The sequence below is a fragment of the Lolium perenne genome, chromosome 4 (genome assembly GCF_019359855.2).
Source record: "Lolium perenne isolate Kyuss_39 chromosome 4, Kyuss_2.0, whole genome shotgun sequence".
NCBI classification, from domain to species: domain Eukaryota; kingdom Viridiplantae; phylum Streptophyta; class Magnoliopsida; order Poales; family Poaceae; genus Lolium; species Lolium perenne.
Window position 1 is genome coordinate 363,788,702 of NC_067247.2, and position 23,625 is coordinate 363,812,326.

At 46.8% G+C, this 23,625-nt stretch overlaps 1 protein-coding gene and 1 long non-coding RNA gene across 2 annotated transcripts; one reads left to right on the forward strand and one right to left on the reverse strand.

Annotated features, from left to right (window-relative positions):
• Positions 1 to 1,882: 1,882 nt before the first annotated feature.
• Positions 1,883 to 3,449, reverse strand: LOC127349162 (uncharacterized). Its single transcript, XR_007880142.1, has 3 exons — positions 3,109 to 3,449; positions 2,239 to 2,347; positions 1,883 to 2,145 (listed from the first exon to the last, which is right to left on the reverse strand). It is a non-coding gene; the product is annotated as an uncharacterized lncRNA (long non-coding RNA).
• A 4,446-nt stretch (positions 3,450 to 7,895) lies between these two features.
• On the forward strand, positions 7,896 to 9,932 carry LOC127296747 (uncharacterized). Its single transcript, XM_051326953.2, has 4 exons — positions 7,896 to 8,201; positions 8,294 to 8,595; positions 8,727 to 8,808; positions 8,919 to 9,932. Exons 1-4 carry the CDS (start codon positions 8,054 to 8,056, stop codon positions 9,665 to 9,667), a joined length of 1,281 nt encoding a protein of 426 aa, XP_051182913.1. The 5' UTR covers positions 7,896 to 8,053; the 3' UTR covers positions 9,668 to 9,932.
• The last annotated feature ends 13,693 nt before the right edge of the window (positions 9,933 to 23,625 follow it).

A 23,625-nucleotide genomic window follows, 5' to 3' on the forward strand; every position in this document is an offset into this window, starting at 1 on the left:
TCACGTGCACCGCTTTCCTTTGGCTCTCTACATATCCAGATGGTTCGGGTGGACCCATCTACATAGGTTATACTTCCTCTACGCTAAGTAATAGGTTATACTTCCTCTACGCTAAGTACCGTTTCGGAAAATAAAATCGCTCGTCGCTGGGTCGACCGATCGATCGCGCTTTTCTCGCTGGGTGATGGCTGAGAACCGTACGCGACCGAAAGACTGATCGCTTCCTTCGTGTGGGCCTTCGATATATCTCGCTGCATCCCCAGTCGTTGATATTCGCCTGGGCTCCTGGGCCGCTAGCGCGATGTAATCAAAAGTTGGCCTGATCTTCATTTTTGTTCTCTCTCACCGGCCAAACCTCCACGTTCTAGGCTAGCTTCATTGAGAGCACGATCGACCTCTCAGCCTAAACTCACCGTTTAGTCCCATACTGCTTCCTTATACCTAGGTCTACCGGTTTATATTCCTTGCCAAGTTGCCTGAAGTATCAGCAAGCTGATTAGGGAATCACGAGCAGTCACATCGTTTGAAAAAAAAAACGGTGCCCATATGTGGTGTATGCTAATTAACATAAATGGGATGGATCGATCGTTGCCTGATGCGGATGGTGGTGCATAATCTGAAGAAAGTGAACGGGCTAATTGCCACATAAAGTAAGGATACAAAGGAGGAATTGCATGTTGCCTTGACGTTGGACCACGTGAATTTGAGAGAAAAAGATGGCACGACGGTTGGATCATATATGGCAAGGTGTGCACAAAGATATGCTGATAAAAATGACTATGCCCCTAGCATACTTGTCGCCCCTCGGGGCGGTTGATGGCCTCGAACTCGTCGGCCGCGCTCGCCAGCCTCCCAGTGGTGTTGCTGCTCCAATCGAAGGCGGCTAGGGTTGAGGAGGGGATGAGGCGATGTCTCGTCGCCAGTACTAGCGCGCTTGAGAAGACTCATCGACATTGGTTGCCACCAGGCGGGCCCGTGGGAGAAGCGAGCGGTCACGCCACCGAGACGCATCTGAAGCGCATACTTGGGCCGAGCTTACGTCTCCGTAGACAGCCCGATCACTATGCGTCGGGCAGTTGGCCTGGGTGCAGTCGTACTTTCTGACCGCACGGTCGCAAACGGTTGTTCCGGGTCTGTTTGCGTCAAGCCGTTGGTTGGAGATGCCCTAAGGTAGCCGTTGGTTGGAGATGCCCTAAGGTAATCCTGATCCATCTCACGGGTTTGTCTTATATCTTTTGCTATATCTATGCATTCCTCCTTTTTCTGCCATCATCTTATAAAATTTCTTAATTTACGCACAACTGTTACAATTTAGTTTATTCTGCCATTTGATAGAGAATTTTTTCATTTTTCTATTTTAAAATTAATATATTTTTCTCTTCCGCCGCAACGCGCGGGCATTGTCCTAGTATTTTTTTAAAGTCAAAACGTGTGAACTTTGGCTAAGTTTGTACAAAACTATATAGAGATGTAGAATATGAAATGGATGCCATTTGATTCATCACGAAGTGTATTTTAATATAGTAGTTTAAGGCGTAAAAATAAATTCGATTTTTGATCAAATCATAAGGCGCAGGGTGAACTCTATCCTATTAGGTGTTGTAGACACTAGTGGAAAAAGGGGATTGAGACCCGGTTCGTTTGGGCCTTCAGTCCCGGTTCCCAAACCGGGACCAATCAGGCGGGACTAAAGGCCCCCCCTTTAGTCCCGGTTGAAATTTGCACCGGGTCCAAAGGGGCTGCCACGTGGTGCGGCCAGGAGGCTCGTGGTCGAGGACTTTTAGTCCCGGTTCGGTATACAAACCGGGACTGGTCGTTTCTCTGCCGCGGCAGAGTTCCAGGGTTTTATATTATTCATTCAATTTTGCAATGCATACATCATTCAAGAAACCACAAACATCGTCATGAATATATGGACATCATCATGAAATATAGTACACGTAATGCATGTTTACAATATAAAGTCGGACCGCTTTACTATATCCGTCTCATATATGCCTAACGACGATGTCGATCAAGATCTATGAACTTCCGATAGTGTTCTCCAGTTGGGGCAAGGGTCTCGTTAAGAAAGAATCCCGCGAGTTCCTCTTGAATTGTTCGTATGCGATCTTCCGTTATGAGAGTGTCCCGCAGGCGTCTCATCTATATAAAAATAAGAAGATCAATATATATGAATGGAACTCAATACAATTGATGGTAATAAAATAAGATTAATTGTGAAAATTGTTCACGTACACAAGTGGCGTGTATAGCCTCCTCTGCATCCCTGTGACAGGCCATCTGACGAATGAACTCGCAGACGTAGTATCCACATAAGTTATTCCCGGGTTTCGTGCTTCAAACACTTTACGAAAAAATAGTTCGACCAAGCTAATTAATAATCAAGCATCGTATTGAAAGAAGAAAAAAACAAGTTAAGTGTGGCTTGTTTTGTGTGAACTCAAGTGGCAAAACCTCTTGAGCGTTTCATCGAACACCTCTTGTGCATGTGAAGAGAGTAAAGCAACATACACCCCTCTTGTGATAAGAAGTGAAAAAATGGCTAAGTGTGGCTCACACTTGGACAGGGCAAAGTTATATAGGCAGATTGGGGGCCTTTGATCCCGGTTTATATTCGGGACTAAAGGTGTCGGAGGCCTGACGCGGCCTGCCACGCCCTGCCGCACGCTCTTTAGTCCCGGTTTGTATTGGCCACAAACGGACCTGGACCAGAGGCTGGGGTGGCCCAGCGTGGAAAGAATCGGGACCAATGCCCTCCATTTGTTCCGGTTTGGTTTAAAACGGGACATTTGCTCCCAGGGAGTTGGGACGAAAGGCCTCTTCTCCACTAGTGAGATATCCATAATTTTCTTTATAAATTTGATCAAAGTTAGTGAACTTTGACTTTTACGAAAACAAATGCAATTAATCGGATAAATCTTCTTCAGTTCTTCGTGTGTAATAAATACAATCAGAACAAGTAAGGAAGCTAAAATCGTTCCCATCATGACAGACAAAGTTGCAGGAACGGTATAATGAAAAGTACTCCCATACTCCACGAAAATAAAATAGAAGTCCTAGTAGGAGTATAAAATGACAAGAAGATGGGAGGAAATGAGACTCAACTCCTTGTAGTTTTCCCCTTGTCTCTGGGACCGTGTATGGCTCCTATGGTTCCCTTCTCCACGAAATGCTCCGTGGACAGACTTACGATGAAGAAGCCGGAACGGGGAAGAACACCGCGCGTATTGCCAAAACCTCCGTCTCGCTTTTCGCATCGCAAGATCGATCCGAACGGGACTAGTTGTACCGCCTGGACGTGCTCAAGTTATCGACGCACTGAGCTCACACGACAGCGACGGCGCGCACGCACATCGTCTTCTGCGAGGACGCCCGCTGACGTATATATTTGCCCAATCTCGAGCCGTTCACATTTCGTCGTGACAACGGCAGTGTACTCCCGTTTATAGGCGCAGCACTTTTGATTACTTCATGCGAGAAGCAAAACGTTCACTATTTATTGTGCTGTACAGGAGAAGCTCAACGGCTAGGACAACCGGAGAGAACGAGAGGTTTCCTTGTCTATACTTCCTTTTCTCCCTAAATAATTGGCAAGCAGATATGAGGATGCCAATTTTTCTATGCCTCTTTCTATTGTATACGGTTGTAAAGGTTGGCTTTCTCTTGTTCCTCCCCACCTTTGTTTTTCTTTTTAGCGTTGTCGACGTCGACCACAACGATGACATGCTGACAAGTGCGTCTACGGAGGACGGGTCGAGACGTCATATACGGCTTCTACGGAGTACAAGGGTCAATGCATATTGCATACATGGATGATCAAAGGGCCAGATTGTCGGCTTTTATCGTGTTGGAAGCGGCAAGGACTACCAACGGGCAACACATGGCAATATTAAGGCGTGGAAACCGATGATGAGATGAGGGGATGTCACTGGGCATCAACTTAACGAATCTACTGGAGTAGCCAGGCGTGTCAATCAATGCTTAGACGAGGAGGTGTCACTGGGCATCGACGAATCTACTGGAGAGCCACGGGGTGAGAGGAGAGAGAAGACATGAAGAATGATAAAACCATTGTCATGTACGGACGAAAGGGGTGCAAAGTACGATAGAGCAATCAAGGATTTATTGCTGAAATTGAATACCTAGTTTAAAGTCTGCCAAAGAATCAAGTGGGTCTTACGAACAAATGCAGCCGAGTCGTTGGGGAGACACGCCAGTAGTCGCGCCGGAGCGCTCCCCAAGGAAACAGGTAGTCGCGTCTGCGTCTCGTCTTTGCGGCTTCCCAAACAGCAAAAAGATTCCCGCGAGATTCCCACGGCACGTCGTGGCGAGGCGGGCGACGGAGGAGGAGGAGTGCGCGAGGGCTCTCTCTCTTCTCACTCACTTACTAGTACTAGAACAGCTCACCTTATATATCACTCCAACTCTCTTCCAACTAGCAATATGGGACTAAACTTTAGCCCCAACTAGTACTGTCACTGATTTTTGGAAATGGACCATGTGAGTTTCAGAATTTGATAATGGGCCATGGGCCATAGGCCCAAAAATTCCAGCAGACTAGTTTGCCAAGTCTTTTTTGTTTTGTTTTTGTGAAACTAGCTTTTTTTTTTTTGGGTGAAAATTAACTTGGCAAGTTGAGGAAAAAAATTCATGAGAACCTCACTCGATGACTCGAGTACCTCTTGTACCATGACACGCAAATCTGTCGAGGTTCCATGATTCCATCGAGAAAAGGCAAGGATAAAAGAGAGCTACACATTGTAGACACGGTAGCAAAGTCATGTATACTCCTACTTAAAGCTATTGCGCGTGAGCTCAGCAAGGCAATTTCGACCGTCTAAAAGGAAAAGAAAGAGTCATGAAGAAATTACCTTACGGGCTTACGGGGCTTACAGCATAAGCTACGGCCCGTGACACGGATATGAACGCGCAGCCTCGCTGACGACGTCTTGACGTCCCAGGTGACCGTAATCGGCACTCGATCAGCCGCAAACAGCCGACCGGCCGTCCGCACAAATGAACCTACCGCGGTCTGCCTGGACCGCGCACGGTGGCGTAGTAGAAACCTGTATCATGATCCAACTGCGTCGTTCAGCACATACTTGCCTATTCAAGTTCCTAATTTCCCATAATTTGTAGTATCTCATAAGCTTTGCTTAACTAATACTACATCGTAGTAACAACATAAAATTTGCCACTGGCACCAGCGTTCAGTGCATCCCATAATTTTTCCCCATATCGATGGGTAGAATACACTAACTTAAGATGGCACGGACAACGAGTATTGTGGCCTGGCCTACCTAGATGTTTTATCCAAGCGGATATCTGAAGGTATCATCTGCAATTGGGTGCAGTCGCAAGCCGTGCGTAGACCTTAGTCTTCTATCTTTTGAAATGAGAACACCTAAACAGGTTCGGATGATGGCACCACTGTTATAATCGAGATGCACAATAAACGAAGAACGAAAAGTAAAACACCGCAGGAGATACGAGATTTTAACGTGGAAAACCCTTGCAACACACAAGGGAAAAACCACGGGCGCCAGCCAGCAAAACTTCACTATATCGAGGAGTGTTTACAAACGTCGTGGGTTATTTTATAATCTGATGAATCCTAGCCGGCGGCTTACAAGATGTATATATAGGCGGTGCCAACGATCGGCCCAAGCCTCCGACGACGGGCCTCGCTCCGCTCGTCAGAAGTTAGCCTCCCTTTAGTATATGAATTTGGATCACAATACAATAAACTCCACCTTGAGACAAATTCCATCTTGTAGCATGAACTTCAACAATCTTCTGAACATCAAAGGAAAAACACTTGCTGGCGCCAACAACCACTTGGGCTAAACAGTTATACCAACCAAGCTTGAGCAAAGCTCAAACTTGGACACAGGGACATGCTTAGTCATCATATCAGCAGGATTATCATGAGTACTAATCTTGCATACCTTCACTTTACCTTTTGCAACCACATGTCTGATTGCGTGGTACTTAATATCAATGTGCTTTGTCCTCTCATGGAACATCTGATCTTTAGTAAGATAAATAGCACTTTGACTGTCACTGAACAACTTAATGCAAGAATTATCTCTACAAAGCTCAGCATATAAACCTTTCAGCCAAACAGCCTCTTTACATGCCTCAGCAATAGCCATGTACTCAGCCTCAGTAGTAGATTGTGCAACAGCATCCTGCAAAGTAGCCTTCGAGCTAACAGCACATCCACCAACAGTAAACACATAACCTGTGAGGGACCTTCTCTTATCCAAATCGCCAGCATAATCTGAATCCACATATCCGGCGAGCCCCTCACCAATCCTGCCAAACCTCAAGCAAGCTTTTGATGTGCCGCGAAGGTACCTGAAAATCCACTGAACATCTTTCCAATGTTCTTTACCAGGATTAGCCATGTATCGACTGACCAAACTCATAGCATATGACAGATCAGGACGTGAACAAACCATGGCATACATCAAGGAACCAACAGCACTAGAATAGGGAACTTGAGACATGTACTCAATATCATCTTCAGAGCTAGGACATTGCAAAGCTGACAACTTGAAATGAGAAGCAATAGGAGTAGTAACTGACTTTGCATCATGCATATTAAAACGATGAAGAACTTTCTCAATGTACTTTTCCTGACTAAGAAACAACAAACTAGACTTTCTGTCCCTTTTAATTTCCATGCCTAATATTTTCTTAGCAGGACCAAGATCCTTCATCTCAAACTCACTACTTAATTGATTCTTTAAAATAGTGATCTCTTTCATGCTCTGGGCAGCAATCAACATATCATCAATATATAGCAGCAAATAAATAGGTGATCCATTAACAACATATATCAGCAATTCGGCCCAAGCCTCCGGCGACGGGGCTCGCTCCGCTCGTCAGAAGTTAGCCTCCCTTTAGTATATGAATTTGGATCACAATACAGCAACCAGAGAAACCGGGTGGCGAATGTTGTTGTCCAGACATATGAGGGTTTTAGATTATGAAGTTATTAGGCAATTTCCAAGTTATTGTAATTACCGAAAACAACATTGCACAAGCATTAGGCGATTTAACCACATGCATAGAACCGAGTACATATACGAGATGCGCACGTACGTGAAGCAATAACTAGTGCAAGGTAAGATAGGATGAGCACTGACACACATAAGTACCCGGAGGGTCACTGCGCCAGCTTTGTTGTTGAGGCCGCCCATAGAGATGTCGGGGTCACCGAATCCGAAGAGGGCAACGATAAAGCAATAAGATGATAGCTGAAGATGATGTATTTGAAGTGTAACAAGACGCCGCGCCGAAACGTTCTCTAGGGGTCTTATCGCCCATCTCCTGGTGCACTTGATCCCTATAAATGTGATTTTGGAGGAAGACTCTCGAACCTTGGTAACAAAACCATTTTCGAACGTTAGGAAAGGCGACGATGCGAGGCCAGGTACTAGAGAAAAAGAAATGCGTGAGCTCTTGTGTTGTCGCTCCAAATCAAGCAAGGCAAGGATGAGAAGAGGGCTACACATTTTTTATTTTTTGACAGAAGAAGGGTACACATTATAGACACGGCCGGAGAAGGAAAAAAGGCATGCAGCAAAAGGTATTTGCGCGTGCGAAAAGGAAAAAAGGGCCAGCGAAATTACCTTACGCTACCGCCGGCGATACGCAAAAAAGGAAAATATACGCGGCAGACGCAGACGCCGCGCTGACGTCGCAGGTGACCGTAACCGGCACTCGACGACGCGCACGGCGGTCGGTCCCGCTGCCTCCGACGCGGGTACGGATCACCACCGCCTGACACCCCGGCCCCACCACCACCACAGCACGCGTCATGCCTTTCCTTTCTCCTTCCTTCCTCCTCCGCCTATTTATCTCCGCCCGCAACACCACATCGCCGTTTCGTTTTGTTTTCTCCGAGCCTCGTCAAACACGCAGCGAGAGCCACACGCCTGCCTGAGAGACTCTCACAAGTCCCCAACACGTGCGAGCGGATACAAGGGAAGAGGAAGAAGAGTCCAGAAACCACACACACCCACAGCTTGGTCGTTGCTCCATGGGGGCGGGGAAGGACGCTCCTCCGCCGGCGACCGACGGGGCGGCCGCCGCGCCGCCGCCGCCGCCGCAGCCGGTCGTGCTCCGGATGATCTTGCATTGCGACGGCTGCGCCAAGAAGGTCAAGAAGTCCATCCACCGCATGCCTGGTACGCACCCGCCCAACCCAATTCCTCCAACACACTCCGTTTCGTTCTCGATTTGGTGGTCTGATGATGAATCCGCTTCTTCTGCTCTGCAGGCGTGGTGTCCGTGGTGGCGGACGCGGCGGCGAACACGGTCATCGTGGCGGGGACGGCGGACGCGGCCGCGCTCAAGGCGCGGATCGAGTCCAGGACCAAGAAGCCCGTCGAGATCGTCTCCGCCGGCGCCCCAAGCAAGCCCCCTCCCGACGCCGAGCCCAAGAAGAGCCCCGACAAGGGCGCCGGAGGCGGCGAGCAGAAGAACGCCGACAGCAAGGGGGATAAGGCCGGCGCCGAGTCGTCGCCGCCCAAAGAGGAGAAGAAGCAACCGCAACCGCCCGAGGAGAAGAAACCCGTCCAGGTCGGTACACAAGCGGCAAATCCTGCCCCCACGCAACGCTCTCCTCCTCCTCTGCTCTGCTCCCAACCACTCCCACCGACCATCTCTCTCCAACTAACATTGTCTCTCTGCTCTGGTTTTGTTTTCGCCAGGACGCGACGGCGCTGCTCAGGATCCGCCTCCACTGCGACAGCTGCGCCGACCGCATCAGGAGAAGAATCTACAAAATCAAAGGTGCCGTTTTGTTCGCACCATCAAATTCCAACCTTTTCCTCTTCCAATTTGTGGTCTGATGCTCTGCTGTCAATTAATTCGAAATTGAACGGGTTTTTTAATGTCTCCAGGGGTTAAGGATGTGATCCTGGAAGGCAATGCCAAGGACGAGGTGAAGGTCGTGGGCACCATGGACGTGCCCGCCATGGTGGCCTACCTCAACGACAAGCTCAACCGCGCCGTCGAGGCCGTCGCGCCCGGAACCAGCAGCAAAGACGCCAACACTACCAACAAGGGCGGCGACGGCGACGGACACATCAAGAAAGACAAGGCGTTTGCCGCCGCCGCGGGACAGGACGCGCACGAGTACAAGGGGAAAGGGATCGAGGTGGCCGGCCCGTCCGTGGCGTCGGCGGCGGCGTCGCTGGCGCCCGCGCCCATGGGCGCGAGCACGCACCACGTCTCGCCGTACGGGTACGGCAACGTCGCGTACCCGCCGCCGCCGCAGCAGGGACCTCCGCCCGGCTACTACGGTGGTGGCAATGCCGACGGCGCGGGGTACGCCACGCCGTACTACCCGCAACCAAGAGCCGACGGCGCGGGGTACGCCACCCCCTACTACGAGCAACCAAGACCCGACGCCGGCGGATACTACCAACAGCAACCAAGAGGCGACGCCGGCGGCTACTACCAGCACCAACCAAGAGGCGACAGCTACTACAACCAGCCACCCAGCGCCGACGGCGGCAGCTACTACCAGCACCCCGGCGGCTACGACCAGCACCCCAACCCGCCGCCGTACCAGCCGTACCCGTTCGACACGGCGCCGCCTCCGCAGATGTTCAGCGACGAGAACCCCAACTCCTGCTCCGTCATGTGACTCCGTCGGCCGCCCCTCGCATCGGAAGGAATTCACTTCACCGGGAAGAAGGAAGAAGAAGAAATCTCTGACGTAGTTAACCGAGGAGTAGCTGCTGCTAGCTTAATTTAGCCTTTACTCGGATCGGCAGCGCCATCAAATTCATTGATGCGCGGGCCCGATCAAATTTTGCTCATCCCATTTCCGTTGCCTGTCCCCTGATGATGATCGGGCCTTGTTCTTTACACCATCATAATTTCTTAATTCGATTCGATTAGCAAGAGGAGATGAACCGGTCGCCAAGTGTGTGCGCGAGTGCTCGCCGGCTCGTTCGTCGCGAACTGGGCGTTGAATCGTGGACTGGTTTTACCATATAATCTTGTCTTAGTCGCCGTCACTTTTAGTCTCTTTTTCTTTCGTTTGATCCCGTCATTTCTAGTCTGATCAGAGAGATGTGATCGAGACGTACTATTGATTGACCTCTGGTGTTGGTGACGGACGGGAAACAAGATCTCCGGACGTGGAGCAATTTCAATTTTGGAATCCGGCCGACGGCCGTGGTGGCGGCACCGCCGATACCGTCGTGGCGGCAAATTCGATCTTGCTCTCCCCATCCTTGCTGCGTCCGTCCGACGCGGCGCCTAGCGGGATCGATAGCAACGCCGCTCCAGCCAGCGGATATTCTCCCCTTCGAATTCATATTTGTCGACCACTACTTGATGCTATTTGTTCCCGCAAATTCCACCGATTTATTGATAACTATCAATAATAGTATTGTACTAAAAGTAATGATTTTTTAACTAGGTGTTTGGACCATGAAGTTTGATAAAGCTTGTTATGGGATTTGTTGTAATGTAGTAGATAGACGAGAAGTTATCGTGTTAAACTCCAGACAACCAACACACCAGGATGTAACCACCATCAGTGATGACACTCGCTGATCATCAATCAAGGTTCAAAGACCTCTCTCCTCAACAATAGGAGTAGGTGAGAGTCAAACTCTTTAAACCGGGCCGACCTGATGCCATCCTCGCCGGCGATGACTAGGAAAGGCGAAGGCGAGACACCGGAGCTTGCATTGTAGTACATGCTAGGTGTAGTAGCAGTAGGGTTTATTCCTTCATTAGGGAGTATGGTGTCCTGCTAGTATCTGGTGTCATGCCGATGGAGTGCATGCTATCGATGTGATCGAGCAACGAACGATGGATGGTTAGTGGTGGAGATCTTGTTGGCGGCAATGTGGTGCTTGTTCTTGCAGGTTGGACCTTCCATGGCGCATCACCCCAATAAGCCCGATCCAGATTTGGGGGACTTGTTGTTGTGCGGGTGCGATGGAAGTTGTGGTTCTTCATATCTTCGTCAACGAGGAGATGGAGGGGAGTGGTGGAGAGCCGATCTGCATCGATCGACATAGTTGGGATCTCTGGCTGCTGCAACTTGCGGAGTTCACCAACCGCAGCAAAGATGCACTGCTATAATACGTGGTCAATGGGACAACTCCGTGCTTGGACGGCTAGCCAAATAGGAGTCCCTTCAGCCACTCGTCATGGCACTCATCTTCGGTCGAGCCCCAAGTGGTTCCTTCCCCGACGATGTCATCTTCATCGGTGGAGAGGCACCTGGTTGCGCCTTCCAACCTATCTTGTTCAAGGTCCTTTTGTAAAACCAACAGATTGGTTATATTTTTTATTTTCTTGTAATGTTGTTTTTGTAAAATGTAAACCAGCCGGGTAGGCAGCTCTAGAACCTTCATGTTTTCCCTTCTTTTGAATAATTGTTATGTTTGTCTGTGACGGCTGTTGTTTTGATATATTCTGTGTGCCATAGATAACTATTAAGCCGAATTGCGGCTGCAACCTGCTAGGCTCAACTATTTTTGTATTAGAAGATTTTATTAGTTATGGCATTCACATGGATTTATTGAGTTTGTCAAGGCTGGTTAATAGGCAGTCCCTATCTCATATGCACAACCTTTTTGACATTTTCGGGGCGACAGAATGAGCCGGTGAATCCAAAAGACAGATTCATCGTCATCTAGTACGGTAATTAATTTCCTACGTTATCTTGCTGGGAAATCTTGGGCTGGTTTCGAGACCAATTCCAATTTCCAAGCAATCGCTGGTTAGGTGCCCACTAACGCCAATTCTGCATCTATCTTTCTCCTACAATCTCTTCCCAGGACTAGCTGGAGTGGACTGTCAAAGTGTCAAAACCTGTGCATCGGGCTGGTATTGACCAATGGGACGACCGGATTGAGTGGAAGACGTTATCCGGAAGGGAGAAATGGTTCGAATATTTTACACGCACACACGTCCTTTTCGCACACATTTTGCAGGTTTGCAAAGCCACCTACCGATCTGTACGTGCCATTGCAGCAAGCTGCAACTACGAGTCAGACGCAGGTATGCCCGTGTTTGAAGATTGCGGAAATTGTGCCGGCATGAAGAATACTCGCCAGCGTACATGCATTTGTGAAAAAAAAGCAAAAATACAGAGGGTACATAGACTTTGAACACGTAGGACGCGCTTTCTACCTCTCACGGTGATAGGTAGACCATGGTAATAGCAAGACGAGAAAGATATATTTTTTCATATCCTACCAAACAAATTTATCCAAAAAAATCAGCATGTTCAAATCGGCATTTTGTCCGAAGCAAGGTTCGTCTAGGTGGAAACTAAGGAAAATTTCCTTATTTCTTGTGCCAGGCTGCATGAGCCTCTCACATGATACGGTCATGGGCGGAGCCACCACCGTGTCGAGGAGGGTCGGTCGACCTGGCTCAGAAATTGGGGAAAAAATAATCGGCACCGAATCGGTACAGGAGAGCAGACTCGTCAACGCCCAGACCCTAACCCCGCGCCAGGCCGAGACGGCGAGACCCCCATCCCGCACGATGCGAGTACGCGACCTAGCCCCGCCGTCGCCACGCCCCGTTCCGGCGGCCCGCCGCCTTTCCCCGCCGGCCCGCCGCCGCCTTCGTCTCCAGTCGCCTCCCCCTGCTCAGCGCCTCAGCTCGTCCCGATCTCCAACTCCAATCGCCTGGCCTATGCTCGTCCGGTCGGCCCTGCCCGGCTGCCCCCAGCTCGGTTCGTTCCCGGCTGCCTTCGATGGACGCCGACGAGGAGGCTCGCTGGATCGAAGAGGAGGCATCAGAGGTTGAAGAACAGGAAGCACGCAAGAGGACACGCGTAGAGGTTAATTTCCCCTCCCCCCCCTCCTTGAGTTTTGATATATATCTGTCTAGTATAATTACTAGTGTTTAATTAGTAGCTCAGTGGCTCAATGATTTGCTATATTGATAAAGATAAGAAGATTATGCTACGTTTCCATTCCTATAACAATCTTAGAGGTCATCTTCCTCGGGCCTTTCGTCTTCCAAGCTTAGATGCAATTTAATGATATGATACTATCTTATCAAAATATAGTTCTATTTTGGTGTTCTTGTTTTTTATAGTTATTTTGTTGTTGTACTTGATGAAATATGCAAATTGAATTTGTTTGGACCTCTTTTGTTGAATACATTTGCTCTTTTCTGTAAAAAAAAAAAATAGAGCTTGGTTTCGACCCCCTAGTTCAATTCCTGGCTCCGCTCCGAGCTAACAAACAAGCTTAAAACCGAAAAGCTCTTTTGGATCATGGGCACTAGTGATCTCAGTGTATTAAAAAATTCGAAAATTATATTTATATATTTCAAAAAATTATGTAGTAAAATTCTAAAAGTAGCCAATGATGTATTCCACTAACGTATAAAATCTCAATTGCAAATGTTTTGTTTTCTGAGCTGCACAAAAATAACAAATTCTGAATTGTTTTTGAGATTTGAATCACTATACTCAGAACCACATATTTGTTATTTTTTTGCAGCCCGAAATACATATTATTTTGAGTTGAAAATTTACACGTTTGTGGGATACAATACTGACTACATCATGATTTATTTTCAAATTTTTCTAAAACATAAAAATGTGATTTTTAATTATTTTTCTGAAAAGGGATCACTGGAGCTCCTGTGCACCAAATCTCTGTCCGCTTAAAACGCCATATTTTTCGTCGTTTCTACCCTTTTGAGCCAAACATGATCCTACTGTTTTTGTGCACGTTTAGTACGTAAGCAACCAGCTCATTGTCCTCTGTCCCGCGAAAGTGGCAACAGTTTATAATCGAGCAGGATACCAAACCATCCTATCCACTTCCAAGTGCGATGCTCTTTCTTTAATCTTCAAAAATCATCGTCGCTAACGACACCCCTGAATCATTGAGACGGTGCCAGATGGAGTGGAGAGAAACACGTACGCATGTGTGGAACAGAACCTGCTATGTTTTGTTGTCCCCACGCATGTCATGTGTTTGAGTTTGGCTAGGAATATCCTCCACGCAAGATCCGTGTCAGCAAAATGGACAGGGGAACTGAAAAAATTAAGGCTTCTCCATAATTAATGATGAAAGGAATGGAAATAAAGGCTGTCTTATTTATTACCCTCTCCTTTAATAAATGGACAGAGGAGTATGTATTGTTTTGCCTCTCTTTTCTTATGCACGGGGACCTACTTATGTGTACCCCTAGGTTATAATTTAACTAACGTTATACATTACAAAATATAGATTGTTAAGAAATAGATGTTTTACTTTCTAATAATACAATTTTTGTATAGTATAATTTAAATCATGTTAGTTAAATTGACGAAAAGGATAGATAGCTGCATGCCTCTTATTCTCTCCCTTGTGTTGGTATGGTGTAGACATTAGGCCGAGGAAGGGGATGGCGGCGCACGAGCGGGAATGAAAGTTCCCTCCCGCCCATCCTACCTCCGTTTTGCATATGAACTAAAAACTAGGCCACCTACTGCACATCATTTTGGCACAAACTTAACTTCTTTTTTTTTGTGTACGGTACATTTTGTGGATATGATAGATCATTTTTTCCGCCTCATATTCATATGTATCATACACATTGGTTAAAATGTGAGAGTTTTATAGGTTTTCCCTTTTGAGTATCTCTTAGAGATCCTCTAAGTACGACAGAGTCATTGATTTGAAGAAGGATTTTAATAGTCGTTATTGCATCTACATTGATCTTATTGGGTCATGTCCGAGCATATACAATGGTCGATAAGACTGTTTCTTTTTATCAGTTTCACGTCACTTAAATAAAACGAAAAAAGATAGGATACAATGGATCCTTAAAGGTATATCTAGTCATTACCGTTTGCATGCTACTAAAATTATGGAATTGTTAATACTAATCAAGAAAACATGCGAGTAAAGGAAACATCTCACACAACGACAAGAATGTCTAGAAGATTATCCCTTAGAGAAGAGAAGAAATATCTTTTTTTTTTTTGTTTCTCTCTTCCAACTCAGCCGCCGCTAGCTATCTCTTATTCTTATCTTTTGTAACATTTTTATCGGCACCATGGGATGCACCGGTGAATCGAAAGGATACACTCTTAGTCTAATAAGATTTACTTTGTTATCTTCTGAGAAAATCTGGGGCTGGTTTCGAGACCATTTCCGAGCAATGGCAGGTTAGGTACGCGATTAACACCAATGCTGCTATTTTTTCTGCTAATCCACACGGGTCTAGAGTGGACAGGCAAAACCAATGGGACGACCGAATTCAGTGGAAGACGTTATCCAGAAATTTTGAATATCAAGTATGCCCTTTTCACACACATTTTGCAGGTTTGGTCATGCCACCTACCGAATCTACATCCGTACCATTGCAACAACTGCAAGTCAGTCACCACAGAAGTATTAGTATGCCGGTGTTTGAAGCATAGCAACTGCCCAGACATAAAGAACCGGGGCACACATACATGCACTTGTTGTAAAGTAACACATGCATTAGCATAGACTGGATCTCTATAGTCTGGATTTTTGATCGCTAAGCTAGGTCCCTTATAAATGCCATTGAACTTAGTACTACTCGTGCATAAGCAACGAGGTCATCGTGTTTTACCCCAGAATCCGGCAACATTTTATAGTCCAGCAGAAACGTAAACCATCCTATCCGTTTCCATGTGCCGTGCTTCTCTTTACTCGTCGTCATCTCTAACGACGATTGTGAATCATTGACGGTGCCGAATGGAGGAAAGCAACACGCATGACGCATCGGTGGAACAGATCGATCGGAGCAACACGCATTGGTTTGACCAGGAATATTCTCCACGGCCGCCACGCAAGCAGCGTGTCAGCGAAAAATGGACTTCAAAACTCAGAAACAATATTCAGTTCAGCAGCATCTGAATCTGATCAGGATCCATGTGCTGCTGCAGGACAGAGTCCTTCTCTTCTGGAAGTAACAGGTACGAGCAATGGCAGGCCGTCGGCGTGCTAATTTAATCTGTCCTTCTTTAATCAAGCCGGCGTCCTAAGTAAGCCCCAACAAACAAAATTAGTCGGTGTCTAAAAAGTATCCGTTGGACGAACTACGATTTGACCTGATCTGAACTCCAGTTTCTGCGTATGAAATGCCGGCGCATTGCATAATCACGACGGCGACGGACGGCATCATCTCGATCGATTATTTATACGAAGCGAATATCGAATTGCTAGCGTGTTTTGGGTACCTATAATCTATTGCTGGGCATCGTGGCATGTCGTGAGGATACAGCAGGAACTGTCCTATCGGTTCGACCGTCGTGTGTTCCTCCCCAGCCTCATGGATGATGAGACGCACGAATGTCACGATACTCAGACTATCAGGGTCGAATCTTTTTTTTTTCAAATCTCAGCTGACGTACCTCGAGCTGGCACGCGCGCGTGCTATTATTTGAATCAGATCAATGTACTGTAGTAGCCAGCAACCGACCGGCCGATCTTGTTTTCATATCGCGGACTCATGATAAGATCGAATCCGTCGACCACATTGCTCACATGGAAATGGATTAAAAAAAATAAAGATTGCCTCTTCAGGGCCTGATCCATGTAAACTCCCGGCTAAACGGAAAGCCAATCTTTCTTCACACTGCCCTTTTAACCTTTGTTACTCCACTGCAAGTTTGCTTTTGCTTTCAAAGTAGCACTTTGATTTTGAACACATTTTGTTTTGGCTACCAGGGTACACACAGGAACGGAACGGGGCGTATCTAGGGAAACAAGATCATCAAAGACAAAAGGAAGCAGACACGACAGTTTCCGGCCACGCGGAGGGTAGTGGGCCTCTCTTTGCTCATGGGCGCCCTTTAATCACATGTTTGGGCCTCTTTGAAACCCTGCCTTTGCACACACCCCATTGTCATCTTTCTCAAAAATCAAAATCCCCCCCCCCCCCCCCCCCACTCTTACGCTATCTGCCACTGCCAGCGTGCCACCTCGATCTGCTCAGGAACCGCTCCGTTCCGTTCTTGGTGCGCCAGCAGGATCTGGTGATTCATTTACTTTTGGTTCAAGTATCCCAACTGACACTAGGTGAGTGAGACCTGGTGTCTGGTAGTAGTAACTTGCAAGGCGGTGAATTAGTTACCTGCAGCAAGCACCAACAAGAGCAGCTTCCTTGTCGGTTGCCATGTACCGTTCAGTCTGATTTTTTTTGTTTTGTTTTGGCTCATTTGATAGTTCAGTACGATTGCATCATTGCCTAGGTTTGTGCAGCTGCTAACTTTGCGGGAGTCTCCAACAGTTCCTCGTCTCTTTATCCTCCTTTTTCTACCATGATGAAAGTACAAAGGCAAGTCCTTTTGAGGAAAGATAAAGTGTGCTGTAACGGACCGCATTGACATTTCACATCCCAACTACAAATTTCAGGTCAACTTTGCAAAAGATCCCACTCCGACGCTTTAGCCACATGCACGCATGGCTGCACACTTTGTTGTTAGCTCCATTCCACGAGGATAACCACCAAGAGATACAGTCATACGGACGAGTCCATCGGTTTCTTGTACAGGTACAAGCCTACGAGGCAGCCAAGTTTCGTCCAGTTTGTAACAAATTCCGCAGAGCCCAACTTGATAGTTGAAACAAGAAATAAGAAGTGGAGTCATATATAGTCTTGTCAGAAATTCCACTGTTCGTCCATCAACTCTACTGGTTTCATATCGTAAAACTGTTGTTTAGTTTAAAACAAGCCCTCCCTCAACTCTTGAGAAGACTTACATCCTGCGTGACCCAGAAATACATTGACATGGACAAAGGTAACTACACCGCAAAAAGAAAGAGAAAAATTGTGGCAAGCCCAAAACAAGGAAAAAAATGAGCCCTCTACCCAACCGACCTCTCTAGCACCATGTTGGCCACAAAGCCCTAGTAGAGGTGTCCCCACCCCCTAGCACTCGCGTGCAACCTCATGGTCCCACCTCTTAGCCTTAATTAGCACTATGTCATCCATATGGCCTTAGCAATACTGCAATAGCCCACTATGTTTTCTTCCTTTTTTGTGAAAGCACTATATATGTTGTCTTCTTGAAGTTGTGCCTTCAACTTGAAGGAAGGAGCATGGAGGCATTAACCGGTGATGAATTCATCCGACAAGAGCGACAAAGTGTCGCCAATGAGCATGGTAGGTACGATGATTTTAACATCGCACTAACGAATGGGAAAGCGAAAACGCGCTAGGGGCGCGAGGGAGTAGGAAGGAAGGAGCATGGAGGCATTAATTGGTGATGAATTCATCAGACAAGAGCGACGAAGTGTCGCTAATGAGCATGGTCGGTACGATGATTTTAACATCGCACTGACGACTGGGAATGCGAAAACGCGGTAGGGGCGCGAGCGAGTAGGACGACGAACGAGCCAATCAAGTTCGAGGATCAACATGGACTAGCCAGATGTCCACGTACTGCTCATGCGGGGAGTTTGACGAGGGTAGCGTGGAGTTGCTTGGCTAGAAGAGGCAGGTATATATTTGGACGGTTCAATCTGATATTTAATTTTTTCGTGCCACTTGTTGTCCACCTAAGCATGATGTGATATGAACTTTTCCAAGAGTTTAAAGTTTCTTTGGACCAAATCAAAGTTTACGCTGAAAGGTGAGCTTGCTAGATATTCCACGACGAAAAATGGCCTTAATTTTGTAGGAGGAAGGGAGTTTTCATTGATCAACCAAGTTCACAGGGATGCAGGTAATGTCAGTCGTCCTAGAAGCCAGATAGGACGGCATGCAGGCAGAGTTAGAGCATCTAGTAGAGCCCGTATATCACGGAACCAAAAACTACGAGTTCGGTCTCCCGAACTGTAGGAAATTGTTGGATTTAGTCACGGCGCATAACAGAAAACGAACTCGTGAACCGAATCAAACGTCGAGGGAAATTGAAACTCGCGATTGAACTCGATTTGCTCCGATCAAGCTGAATTCGTTGATAATACAATAAGGCAGGCAAAATACATCCATCTTCAACCTACATTCGGTACTATGGGCCTAATTTAGACTAGATTTAGTCACCGGATGGACTATACTGTCAACGGGGTGCTTCAGGTTGCCGGCAGAGGGTTTTTGGTCGCCGGCTATTCCTAGGCGACGATGAGCGCCGCCACCTCGAAGGCCGCCACCTCGGAGGTGCTCCCGCAAGCTAGAGGCGGCCCGTCGGCATCATCGTTGTCGTTGCCGCGCGGGGGCAGCGTCGGCTGCGGCGGGCTACACGAGCCAGCAGCGGGGGGCGCCTCCGCTTCTCCTTCTCAGCCGCCTCCTCGCGTGCTTGACGACGCGCCATAAGTTCCGGCCACTTCCGGCCGGCCCGCTTCCATGCGCCGTCGGAGCGCGACCGCCTGGCGCGCCGCCTTCGCCCGTACACCCGGTGGACGGCGAGGTGCTTTTCCTCCGCCGATTCGGCCACCTCCCCTACCCACGCGTCTTAAACGCCCCATTTCGGACGGAGGAGTGGTGGCCAAAGCGGCGGAGCGGCGTCAAAGGAGGCGGAATCGCCCGCCGCAGAGGAGGCAGGCGGTGACGACGGGAGTGAAAGCAGCGTAGGGGAGTAGGGTTTACAAACCGAACTCCCCTCCGCGACCCCTTTTAATACGGGGCGTGCGCTCGATTTCTCGGGGGCCCAAACTCGTTTTACGGGCCAGGCCGCGAGTTCGGGCTCCGTTCTGGCCCATCTCCGAACCAAACCCCTATTTTCGCCGGACTTTTTTAGTTTCGCGAATTCGGGCTCTGTTAGAAATGCTCTTACTACATCATTTACAAGAGAATGAGCATCCACAGTAGACTCTCTATACTCATGGCTAAAAGAAGCCACCTGAAACAAAGAACTCCGGTAGTCCGGTACTCTATTTCCTTCAACAAGAAAACATATCGACAGGGCACCTTGTTCTTCAGATTGTGTATCACTTTATTACCTGTAAACGGAAACGACACTGGTTTCAGTCAGCTGAAGATCAAGTGCAAGCGAGTGTGCTTCATGGCGAGCTAAAGACATGTCGAGCAGTCGAGCTCCATCTCAAATGCCAAGGCCCAGCCTGTGCATGGCCTCCTTAGTGAACAGCGGTAGGCCTTTTTTTAGATGGGCCACTCCTCGGTAACACGGCCGCTTCCTGTTCAGCTTTTGTTTCCAGAGCACAATGGAAGGCCCACCCCAGTGGTCCAGTCTGGGAGCTTATTATTCTCTCCAAATGAAAATAGTTTTCCTATATAACTTTTGAAGTTTAACAAGAGTCTGAGAACCAATGTGTGGCCTTCCCTAAAAAAGGGTGTAGTTGGATGGTTTGGGAGGCAGTGACACTAAGTCACTCAGAAGAGTTTAAACCTCAGGTTTAACAGTTTAGTGTTTCGTAAAGATGAAATATTCTTCCGCGCGAGATGAAGTTCCGGTCGACAACGAGGCGAGGCGCTTGTGGTATGACTCTGTCAATCTCGCATGTGGTGAACAAGACTATGCATGGTTTGGTACCAACTCGCCCAAGCTGTCGAACCAAACCAAGGGCAACTGTGTCACAAACTAACTTGTCTATTGGATCCAAGCTCGTGAATAGCAATAGTGTTAGCTACCTTTTAATTACATGCGATGCACGATAATACCATGCCATTTTCTCACTTCGTAAATGTGAACGTCAGTCGTTGAGTTCGCTGACAGTTAGGGAGCTCGGTGGCCTCGGCGGCGTGTGATACGTCTCCGACGTATCGATAATTTCTTATATTCCATGCTTGTTTTATGACAATACCTACATGTTTTGTTCACACTTTATATCGTTTTTATGCGTTTTCTGGAACTAACATATTGACGAGATGCCGAAGTGTCAGTTCCTATTTTCTGCTGTTTTTGGTTTCAGAAATCCTAGTAAGAAAATATTCTCGGAATTGGACGAAATCAACGCCCAAGATCTTAAAATCCCACGAAGCTTCCAGAACACCCGAGAGCCACCAGAGGGGAGCCCTGGGGGCCCCACACGCCACCCTGGCGCAGCCAGAGGGGGGGCCACGCCCCCCTATTGTGTCACTGTCTCGTCGACCTTCCGACTCCGCCTCTTCGCCTATATAAATGTCCCTGACCTAAAACATCGATACGGAAAAGCCACGGTACGAGAAACCTTCCAGAGCCGCCGCCATCGCGAAGCCAAGATCTGGGGGACATGAGTCTCTGTTCCGGCACGCCGCCGGGACGGGGAAGTTCCCCCGGAAGGCTTCTCCATCGACACCGCTGCCATCTCCACCGCCATCTTCATCACCGCTGTTGTCTCCCATGAGGAGGGAGTAGTTCTCCATCGAGGCTAAGGGCTGTACCGGTAGCTATGTGGTTCATCTCTCTCCCTATGTACTTCAATACAATAATCTCATGAGCTGCCTTACATGATTGAGATTCATATGATGATGCTTGTAATCTAGATGTCATTATGGTAGTCAGTGGATTTTACTTATGTGATCTCCGGAGACTCCTTATCCCACGTGTGTAAAGGTGACAGTGTGTGCACCGTGTGGGTCTCTTAGGCTATATTTCACAGAATACTTATTCACTGATATGGATAGCATAGTGAAGTGCTTATTTATATCCCTTTATGATTGCAATGTGTTTTGTATCACTATTCATCTATGTGCTACTCTAGTGATGTTATTAAAGTACTCTATTCCTCCTGCACGGTGTAATGGTGACAGTGTGTGCATCGTGTAGTACTTGGCATAGGTTATGATTGTAATCTCTTGTAGATTATGAAGTTAATTATTGCTATGATAGTATTGATGTGATCTATGCCTCCTTCATAGTGTGATGGTGACAGTGTGCATGCTATGTTAGTACTTGGTGTAATTGCAATGATCTATCATGCACTCTAAGGTTATTTAAACATGAATATCGAATATTGTGGAGCTTGTTAACTCCGACATTGAGGGTTCGTGTAATCCTACACAATTAGTGGTGTTCATCATCCAACAAGAGAGTGTAGAGTATAGCATATATCTATTTATTCTGTTATGTGATCAATGTTGAGTGTCCACTAGTGAAAGTATAATCCCTAGGCCTTGTTCCCAAATACTGCAATCATCGCTTGTTTACTGTTCTACTGCATCTGTACTGCCTGAAATATTATCACCATCAACCACACGCCAGTTGTAGCATCAAGCTATTTTCTGGTGCCGTTACTACTGCTCATATATATTCATACCACCTGTATTTCACTATCTCTTCGCCGAACTAGTGCACCTATACATCTGACAAGTGTATTAGGTGTGTTGGGGACACAAGAGACTTCTTGCTTTGTGGTTGCAGGGTTGCATGAGAGGGATATCTTTGACCTCTTCCTCCCTGAGTTCGATAAACCTTGGGTGATCCACTTAAGGGAAACTTGCTGCTGTTCTACAAACCTCTGCTCTTGGAGGCCCAACACTGTCTACAAGAATAGAAGCACCCGTAGACATCAAGCACTTTTCTGGCGCCGTTGCCGGGGAGGAAAGGTAAAAGGTACTCACACTCCGGATCTCGGCTACTAAGCTATTTTGCGCCGTTGTAAGTACTCGAAGCTATTTCCTTTAGATCCTGCAATTGCATCTTTTTGTTTCTTGTTTTACACTAGTTTGGCATAATGGAAAGCAACATGGAGCTTTTTATTCTTTTTCCTAAGTTAAGACATGGATGGTTTGATGCGGAAATTAAAAAACCCATGAAACATATTAGTATGAATACTTTGAACACCACTATTGCTAATGATATGGAAAATTCTAAGCTTGGGGAAGCTGGTTTTGATGAGCATGATCTTTTTAGTCCCCCAAGCATTGAGGAGAAAATTTTCTTTGATGATATTTTGCCTCCCATTTATGATGATTATAATGATACTAGCCTTTTGGTACCGCTTGTTATGGAGGATAAATTTGATTATGATTACAATATGCCTCCTATATTTGATGATGAGAATAATAATGATAGCTACTTTGTTGAATTTGCTCCCACTACAATTAGTAAGAATGACTATGCTTATGTTGGGAGTAGTAATAATTTTATGCATGAGACTCATGATAAGAATGTTTCATTTGATAGTTATATTATTGAATTTGCTCATGATGCCACTGGATATTATTATGAGAGAGGAAAATATGGTTGTAGAAATTTTCATGTTACTAAAACACCTCTCTATGTGCTGAAATTTTTGAAGCTACACTTGTTTTATCTTCCTATGCTTGTTACTTTGCTATTCATGAACTTGTTTATTTACAAGATTCCTATGCATAGGAAGCATGTTAGACTTAAATGTGTTTTGAATTTGATTCTTGATGCTCTCTTTTGCTTCAACTCTCATCTTTATGGGTGCATCATTTAAATTGCTGAGCCCATCTTAATGGCTATAAAGAAAGCACTTCTTGGGAGATAACCCATGTGTTTATTTTACTACAGCACTTTGTTTTATATTTGAGTCTTGGAAGTTGTTACTACTGTAGCAACCTCTCCTTATCTTTATTTTATTGCATTGTTGTGCCAAGTAAAGTCTTTGATAGCAAGGTTGATACTAGATTTGGATTACTGCGCAGAAACAGATTTCTGTCTGTCACGAATTTGGGCAGGGTTCTCTGTAGGTAACTCAGAAAAACCTGCAAATTTTTGTGAGTGATCCTCAGATA

Coding starts and splice junctions, on each gene's coding strand:
- LOC127296747 (XM_051326953.2), top strand. CDS start 8,054: ATGGGGGCGGGGAAGGACGCTCCTCCGCCGGCGACCGACGGGGCGGCC. Junction 8,202..8,293: donor GTCCATCCACCGCATGCCTG/GTACGCACCCGC, acceptor TCTGCTCTGCAG/GCGTGGTGTCCGTGGTGGCG. Junction 8,809..8,918: donor AAGAATCTACAAAATCAAAG/GTGCCGTTTTGT, acceptor TAATGTCTCCAG/GGGTTAAGGATGTGATCCTG.